Source organism: Lipotes vexillifer, unplaced genomic scaffold, assembly GCF_000442215.2.
Source record: "Lipotes vexillifer unplaced genomic scaffold, Lipotes_vexillifer_v1.1 scaffold980, whole genome shotgun sequence".
NCBI classification, from domain to species: Eukaryota; Metazoa; Chordata; class Mammalia; order Artiodactyla; family Lipotidae; genus Lipotes; species Lipotes vexillifer.
The window spans coordinates 346884-356461 of NW_006776752.1; the positions used below are offsets into that span (position 1 = coordinate 346884).

The following is a 9578-nucleotide window of genomic DNA, read 5'->3' on the forward strand; positions in this document are numbered from 1 at the left end:
CACACTTCCCGAAGATCTGATATTAGTCGGGTTTTCCTACATCACAAATACACTTTAAAATCTCAGTGACTGACCACAGTAGAGATTTATTATCTTGCCATGGGTCTGCCGGTTGGCTGTATCTTTGTGGCCTCAGCTGGGACTGGCCCCAGGCCGTGGGTTGGGCTCAGGTCTGACCCATGTGACACTTTTCCACGGACCAGTAGTATATTTGTCTCATAGCAGATCATTAGAATGAAAGAGACCAAGCACAGGGGCACAGCACATCCCAATCTCCCTTCTTGTCCGTCTACCAACATTCCACGGCCAAAGCAAGCCTGGCATCCACAGGTAGGGACACTTCCTCTGGCTACTGTCACAGGATAGAGGTGGGGAGTAAAGACCTGAGAGTAAGAATCCACCCACCATAGGCCCCATATGGAGGAGAGGTCTGTGAAGGGACACCAACCTCACATTTCCACAGCACTGAAGGACAGCTCCCTTAATGGACCATACAGAACATGGCCCTGGTCACCACAGGTGAAAGCCCCTGAGTTAGCAGTGGTGGTCTGAACTGGTCAGCCCTCTGCCCAGCAGGCACAAGGACCCTCCTCCTTCGTTCCCTCGGCTCTCAGGCTTTATTTGAGGTATTTATTTGAGAGGATAGAGTAAGAAGCAGTCACCATCCCTAATTCCTTCTTTCTGCAGCTGATTATTTAACCATTGTAAGCCTAGGCCCCAGGTCCCAATCTGAGTGGGTGACTGGCTATTTTATTTATTAAAATATTTTTTCTTAAATTGAAACACAGTTGATTTACAATGTTGTGTTAATTACTGCTGTACAGCAAAGTGACTCAGTTATACACATATATATATATTCTTTTTTTTTTTTACATCTTTATTGGAGTATAATTGCTTTACAATGGTGTGTTAGTTTCTGCTTTACAACAAAGTGAATCAGTTATACATACACATATGTTCCCATATCTCTTCCCTCTTGCGTCTCCGTCCCTCCCACCCTCCCTATCCCACCCCTCCAGGCGGTCACAAAGCACCGAGCTGATCTCCCTGTGCTATGCGCCTGCTTCCCACTAGCTATCTATCTTACATTTGGTAGTGTATAATATGTCCATGCCTCTCTCTCGCTTTGTCACAGCTTCTCCTTCCCCTTCCCCATATCCTCAAGTCCATTCTCTAGTAGGTCTGTGTCTTTATATATTCTTTTTGTAATATTCTTTTCCATTATGGTTTATCACAGGATATTGAATACAGTTCTCTGTGCTGTACAGTAGGACCTTGTCATTTGCCCATTCTCTATATAAAAGCTTATATCTGCTAACCCCACCTCCCTCTCCACCCTCCCCTAACCCCTTCCCCCTTGGCAACCGCCAGGGTGACTGGCTAATTTAGGTCAGCTGGGGCATTAGGACCAGAGGGTGAAAGACCCAAGTTCAACTGTCCTAAGGTGACTGGACAACGGAAGTGTTGATGGTCTTGGTCAGGACTTTAAGGAAACTTGGAGGAGTGCTGGTGCCCTGATTTCAGTCCCAGGGCTGTTGTGGAGACAGAGTTAATGAGGCCTGCACACCAAGTACAGAAAACGAACATCTCAAAACGCAACCTGGGAGATGCCCCATTAACCAAGCACAGCTCTAGCCAGCACCTCTCCCCACCAGGAGGATGCACCCTCAACTGTCCCGATTCCATGAAGGCACCGAGTGCTTTCACGGCTCCCTTATGTCCTCATCTCCCTTTGCTTTTGCACTTTGGTCACTTTCCAGCAGTTTTGTGTCTCTCTGTTTGTATTTCTGCTGTGGCACTTGGCGTGGGGCTGTGCTCTGCCTGAGTGTGACTATGGATTTGCTAGGGCTGCTGTAACCAAGCACCACCAACTAGACAGCTTCAACAACAGAAATTTCCTGTCTCGCGGTCCTGGAGACTGGAAGTGCCTTTTCCCCGGCTTCTGGTGGTTTGCTGGCATTCTCTGGCATTCCTTGGCTCGTAGACGCATCACCCGAGCTCTACCTTCATGTTCCCATGGCCGCCTCCCTCTGTGTATCTGTGTCCAAACGTGCCCTTTTGATAAGGACACCAGTCGTATGGGATTAGCGGCCCACCCTCATGCGGTGTGACCTCATCTTAACTAACTACAATGCAATGACCCAATTTCCAAGCAAGGTCACATCCTGGGGTTTAGGACTTCAACATATGAATTATAGGGCAGAACACTGTTCAAGAGACACCAAGACCATTTTTGTATCCCCTGCATGCAGCTCAGGGCCCGGCACATGGGGGCACCCCATTATGTGCCCCCTAACAAAAATGCTGGAAAGGACAGCTCATGCACTCTCTTGCCCTCTCTCTCTCTCACTCTCTCTCTCTCTCTCTCTCTCTCACACACACACACACACACACACACACACACACACACACACACACACACACACACACACACACACACACACACACACACATACAACTCTAGAGAAGAAACAGGACAAAACTGTCACTGTTAGCTTCTGGTGAGTTGCCAAACCTCATGGCCAGCTTTCCAAATTCTCCTCTAAGCATTATCACCAGTATACAGCAAGCAAGATAAAGAAACGGCAACCCAATTGCCGATATACTCAATTAACTATCCTGGCATTGGAGGCTTCTTCAGAAGAGCTTATCTTCCTGGCATTCCTCAGGAGGTGGGAAGGTGCACAGGCATCATTTGTCTTTCTGACTGACAGGAAACCTTGAGTACAAAGAGAGGGAATATGCCAGCCTCATACACAACCTCCCCTCTGAGCTCACAGGACCAAGGCCGGGCAATGTCTGCTGTTCCTGGTCCCAGGACAGTAATAACCAGACGGCTACATCACGGGGTGATGGAGGATGTTAGCTCGTACGTCAGAGGACCTGAGTTCCCATTCCTGGCTTCACCACTTACTCGCTGCGTGGACATGGCACAACTATGGAACCTCTCTGTTCCTTGGGTTCTTCATCTGGAAAAATGGGGGTCATTTTCTGTGAGAGGATCCTCCTCTCACAGGGATTTTGTGAGGACTGAGTAGGAAAATATAAGTAAATAGCTTGGAATGGTGCCTGACAGTTAGTGCTTAACATGATGGCTATTCTTATAAACACCCTGCTTGATCTCCTTCCAAAGGACTGACTCACCATCACCTGAGTCTTCATAAGCTCTCTGTTACTAGAACGATCAGAAGTGGGGCCCATTTAAGAGGTATTCATGGTGTCGGTTCTCTATTATGCCATAACAAATTACTCCAAAACCTACAGGCTTAAAGAACCAAACATTTATTATCTCACAGTTTCTGTGGCTCAGAAATCCAGGAGTGGCTGAGCTCTGGCTCAAGCCTCTTACAAGGCTACAGTTGAGGTGACTCCTGGGGCTGCAGATAGCTCAAGGTTGGACGAAGGGAGAGGCCACTTCTGAGCTCACTCCTGTAGCTCCTGGAGGCCTCCATTCCCTGCTGGCATTTGGTCGGAGCCCTCTCCAGTTCCTTGCCGCATGGGCCTATCCGTGGTGTAGCCCACAACATGGCAGCCGCTGACGTCAGAGTAAGCAAGACAGAATAAGCAAAACAGACGTGGAGTCTTTTGTAATCTTATCTTGCAATTGACATACTATCACTTCTGCTGCTATTTTCTTTACAGAAAGCGAGCCACAATTTGTACACCTATGTTCACAGCAGCATGACTCACAAAACCCAAAAGGTGGAGGCAACTCAAGTGTCTATCAACAGATGAATGGATACACAAAATGTGGTACCAATGTGCAATGGAGTATTATTCAGCCTTAACTAAAAAGGAAGGAAATTCTGACATACGCTACAACATGGATGAACTCTGAAGACATTCCATAAGTGAACCAAGCCAGTCACAAAAAGACAAATACTGTATTATTCCATTTATATGAGGTATCTAGAATAGTCAAATTCATAGAGGCAAAGTAGAACAGCAGTTGCCAGGGGTTGGGGAGGGGGAATGGGGAGTTGTTGTTTACTGGGTATAAAGCATTTTAGTTTTGCAAAATGGAAATGTTCTGGAGATTGGTTGCACAATAAGGTGAATGTACTTAACACTGTTGAACCATATACTTAAAAAATGGTCAATGTGGTAAATTTTATGTTAAGTGTAGTTTGCCACAATTGAACAAAAAAAGTTAGTTCCAAGGTCCAGATCACATGCAAAGGGATGGGATTATACCAGGGCATGAACTCCAGGGGCTGGGGACCACTGAAGGCTGCCTGCCACATTGTCATGTATCCGAAGTTGGGAAGAATCTATCTGTTCAGTTAGGACTGAATCCAACATATTTAAGGCCACCTGAGTGCTGGCCACAGCCAATATGCGCACAGCAGCACCTGCTGACCCTCAGATGCACCCTCCCAGGGAAAGTTCCTAAGCAACAGAAAGCCATCTGCAAAGCTTGCTCCAAATCCACTGCTTGTGGAATTATCTGGTAACAGGTTATGCTTCCAATGAATGAAGCCGCAGTTACAATTCGATTCCAGCACAGTGTTCTTTGGTCTCCATTACATCCCATCTGGAATCGAAAGGTACGGTAATGACTGCACTTTCATGGTCCCATTCCCGCCTCTGAGTCTTGGCGGTTGCTTTGAAAGGTCAGCGTAGGGAAGGGAACTAAATGGGGACGAGCGAAAGAAGGAAGGAGAGGTGCACCCAAAGCTGGAGTCTCTCAGGGGAGACACGACTTTTTCATACCCTCAGCAAATTAGAAGTATTTCAAGCACCTTATTTCCTGTCTTGGGGTCAGTTTTCTCCATTCCATCAAAATAAACATTATAAAATATAATTTTCTTTTCCCACATCAACTGAAAGCAAAGATGCATTTTTCAAGGGTTGGAAGCCCAGCAGTAGCAGATGTGATGTGTTTTAACTAAACGAGCTTGTGTACAGAAGGTGTCCGGCACAGTATCTGGTGCAGGGTAGGGCTAGGTAAATATTCGCTATTATTAAGATGACAATAGGTCAAATCCTACATGGTATAAGACGATATGTTGTCTACTCAAGATGCCTCTGAAATTCCTCAGGAAGACACTACAGTCTCTCAAAAGCCCAGTATGGGTCAGGTTTTCCCCCAGCATGGGCACAACGGTGTTCCTTTTAACACCAAACTCAGCAGTCAGTTTGCTTTAGCAGCTACATGATAGAGAAAAGCATCCCTTTCAATACCAGAATCACACTCGGAGCAGAGGGACATTTACATCGTTAAGAGAGATGCAAAACTGCAGGCTGCCCAAGGGAACGGAGGTCCAGATTACCATCTCATGCGCAATGGGGGTGGCATACTCCCATCGAGGGAATGACAGAATCATCTGTTCTGTTTAAACAGTAACAATAATACTTCTTATGATTATTTTAATAGATTATGGATTCTTGAACTCACATAACTTTAGCACGTGTACAGTGTAATACTGCACAAGGTACAAATTAAACACAGCTTAATAACAACACCTTACAAAGAAATCTTTTCTAGTCTTCAGCACTCACTGAATCCACTATGCGTAGGGCACTACCTATGCTACTAGGTAGGATCTGTGTGATTCGAGAGGCCAAAAAGCTTCCTGTTCTTAGGTAGCTAATGGAGATGCCTTTCCACAACAGGCATCCTTGCTCAGAGGCTGTCACATTGACAGCAGTGGACAGCTGTTACCCATGCCTTGATGGGACTGGTTTTCTGACAGCACCTGCAAAAGGAGCTTATTTTCTAAAGGGAGGTCATTGGGTATGGAAGGCACAAAGCTGAGATTCTAAGGTAAGCTGCTCCAAGTAAGGCATTTGCCAAGAGTTGGGCTTTGTGCGTATGTGTCCACCACCAACTCTTCCTACCCCTCATGCTTATAATATGAGAGTACAATATAGAGAGAGAAACGAGCTGGATTTGAACCAGCCTTCAGAGGAACAGTTCTTCTTAAGGGCAAGCAAAAATCTGCTTCAGCAAAATGCTGGGGTAGGCATGGGCTGGGGGGAGCACTATAGGTGCTGCTAAAAGCATCAGGACGAATTCCCTAACTTCCAAGTTTTAGACTTGAAAGTCCTTTCATTGACCACCTCAGGGCACCATTAGTGAGTCTAGGATACCTACACACATAAGAAACAATATATATGGAAAAATTTTCTCAATCCCGCCTATCTAAGCTAATTTTTACTTGATTCTGTGCTTACTGTTCCTCTACCACTGCCAGTGGTCGATGGCCGATGGCCCAACGCCATATGCTTTGGTTTATAAAAATGTGACTTTGCATAAGCCTAGAAACACCTTGCCGTTCACCACTGAATCAGAAGTTTAGAAATCCCTAGGCAAATGGCAAGATTAGAAACCTCTCTCAAGTTAGTGGATAATAGATAGCAGTTCACAGATTTGCACGTGAATTCAATTCACCTGGAGGGCTTGTTAAAACACAGACTGCTCGGCCCACCTCCTGGGTGGATTCAGTGGACCTGGGTACATCCGGAGCTTTGCATTCCCAAAGGGTTCCCAAGTGAGGCTGATGCTGCCAGTCTGAGGATTAAACTTTGAGAACCACTGGTGAGGAGAAGACACGAGGAGGGAATTTTCTAGGTCAGGACAATCAGAGGCTAACTCTACCCAAGACTCACCTCCCAGAGCTCCTCTCTGTACAAATTTTGGCCAAGTCCATGTCGATACACATTTTGTCTTCTCTCGTCTATGGACCTCAGGCATACGGATTTGGATGGCTCATAATTCCTTAATTTGTGGCGCACTCTCACCAGTGGTCTATGCGTGACCCAGTCATTCATTCATTTTTAATAACATAATAAACACCAACCAAAATAAAAGCCAGGACCTTGAAAGGAACCTGCACCTAACTTCATCTTACCTCCCATCTTTCCTGCCTCCCAACATATGAATTAACCAGCTATCCATCTTTCTCTTGCTTTTCTTTTTTACAGTATTATTAAATTTGTAACCTGTGGTACAGTCATACAGTGAAATACTGAATAACGGTCAAAACAAATGAACTCTTCCAATAAACAGTAAAATGGATGGATCACAGCAACATAATACTAACTGAGAAAAGTAAAGATTACATATGGACGATACCTTTTTATAACATTAGAAATACATACTTTTTAGGATGCCTTAAAATTGACATGCATTTTTAAATCTTTGTATTTTTTTCTAATCACTGAAGAAATAAATACATGTTTACTGGAAAAGAGACAACGAGTAAAGAAACGTACCCAGTCAGTTTTAACAGAGGAGGATATGACCCCTCCATGTCCTTCTGGGTTTCCTAAAAAGCTCCTCTTTCCATCCCCAAATGCACCCTTCAGTTTCCATCCAACAGCTCTGAGGTTGAGAGCTCTGATAGGAATAGGCAATTCATACAAGAGGAAACAAAGCAGTAAACAAACACCCAGGGGAAAATGTTAACTTTGCTCATAATCAGAGAAATGCAAATTAAAGCATCTGGGGACCTATCATTCTATGACTACTAAATCAGCAAAGATGGGAAAAAGGGAACAACAGTGAATGCCTGGGATACTACTATAAACCTGACATGCGCAGATGATACTAGCAGCAGTGGCAAATTTTTAAAAATTTCCAAACAGCTGTATGACGAGGTGTAGTCATGAACTGTGCAGATGTCCCACTCTGCTAAATTTATCCTGAAGAAGTAACTCAATGGAAAGAAACAACCGAGGTGGCCTCCAACAGTGCAACAATTTAGAAAACCACAGTAGAGCACAGAGACGGTGTGCAGTGCAGCTGGACAAATTACAATTTTGAAGAGAAAATGCATATTTGATATTTCATGCGTGAGAAATACAAAATGGTAGGTGCATTACGGTTAGAACCATGTGTACGAGGGTTTCAAGGTAAAGAGCAGAAATTAACATGGCTGTTGTATCTGAACATGGGATGGGTGTTGTTTTCTTCAGTGTTACTGTGCTGTGGTGTCGTAAGTATTTGTTTTAGAGCTTGAGAGGCTCCTACCTTGAGAACTTTCACAGCTTTCCTCGTCGCTGTTGTCCTGACAGTTGTTTTGCCCATCGCAAATGAAGCTTTTGTCAATGCAGAGGCCGTTCTTGCAGTGGTAGCGGGCAGTGGAGCAAAGCAAAGGGTTTGCTGCTGTGAAGGGAAACCAGAGCAGATCACCAGGGAGGTTAGCCAGTCCCCTTAGGACGCCCCCCCAAGAACCTTCTCCAGCCAGGGGTATGCCCTGCTCGGCAAGTAATAAACTCATCTTCTAGGATGACTGACTCAAAGCCCATCCTGGGAGACTGGTCAGGCAATGACCTGGACACGATGAGACTTACTCTACTCCATTCTAAAAGCTTGTTCTCCCAAGTCATCATGCTGGTGTCCTATAACCATACCAACATGGCCAGAGGGCAACGCCTCGCCCTAACTGGTCAACCGCTAGGTGGGCCAGCAGCCTCTGAGGGGCCTGGGGCAAAACCCGAATCTCCCAGGAGAGTCAAGAGTGGAATGGTCGGTAACATAAGAGACACACAGAGAAGGGCAAAGCCAGACGGAGTAGATGGGTCGGGGATCCGTGAACCTCTGCCACTGACGGAGCGATGGCACGATCTAATCCAAGGCCTATGTCGGATCCTTCTGGTTCCCTAACTATGGACCAGCCTGGTAAGTCCTCATGTTTCCTTATGGCTCACCGAGGTGAGCGCCATCTCTGCTTTGCAATCAAAGAAGCCCATTCACCCACTGGCTCAGTCTGAGCAGCTCCCTGTTGCAGGCACTTTCAGGAACCCCCCCGGAAAATGACAGAAATGGCCCTTCCCCTCAAGGAAGAAGGTCGCAAGCAGCTATAGCATAAGGTCGGCACAAAACCATTAACAACACGTAAGCAAATCTCCATGGAAAATCGCTATTTCTACAGCACAATTTTTTTATCTTGCCTCCTCACTCCTTGCAGCGCAGTTCAAGCAAGGCTCCTTCCAGGGCTCTATTTTCAATAAATAAAGCAGCAAAGTAGAAATCACTCCAGCCCCCAGTCTGCCATTTATTAGCTGTGTGATCTTGGGTAACTCACTTCACTTCTCTGAGCCTCGGTTCCTTTATCTGTGTGCAGAACTGACTCCATAATTTGCAGGGCCTAGTGCAAACTGAAAATGGAACGTCAACTGTTCAAAAATTATTAAAAATTTCAAGAAGATAAGTGCTGGGCATTAAACCAAGTGTGGCGTGCTTCTAAGCTAAGCACGGAGCCTGTGCAGGTCACAGGTCCATGAAGCTAGCCCTGCTACTTACAGCATTAATTTAAGCATCAAAGGAGATGACACGTGAGAAAATGTACACAGCAGAGTCTGACACGTAGCACAGGCTCAGGAAACGTTGGACATGCTCCCTGAGTTATGTCTGCCTCAGCCCCCCAGAGTGTGGTACTCCCTGAAGGAGTGATATTGGTGATAACGAAGAGGGGTCATCATGGGATCTCGGGTCACCAACTGAGCCAGCATCTGCATCATACGTGGTATGAAGAGCACCAGAGAGAGATGGTACAGCCATCATTGAAGACGGCTACGGGATCAGGAACAAGCCAGTGCCGGCATCTCCGGACGGTCCTCACCAGCAGGAA

At 45.8% G+C, this 9578-nt stretch overlaps 1 protein-coding gene across 2 annotated transcripts in view; it reads right to left on the reverse strand.

Annotated features, from left to right (window-relative positions):
* The window catches only part of LDLRAD3 (low density lipoprotein receptor class A domain containing 3), a 264384-nt gene that overhangs the window by 111539 nt on the left and 143267 nt on the right, over positions 1-9578 (reverse strand). For both annotated transcript variants that reach the window (XM_007450626.1, XM_007450625.1), the window contains one exon: positions 7976-8110. In XM_007450626.1, coding sequence (XP_007450688.1) covers positions 7976-8110 — 135 coding nt within the window. The remainder of the gene's footprint in view (positions 1-7975; positions 8111-9578) is intronic.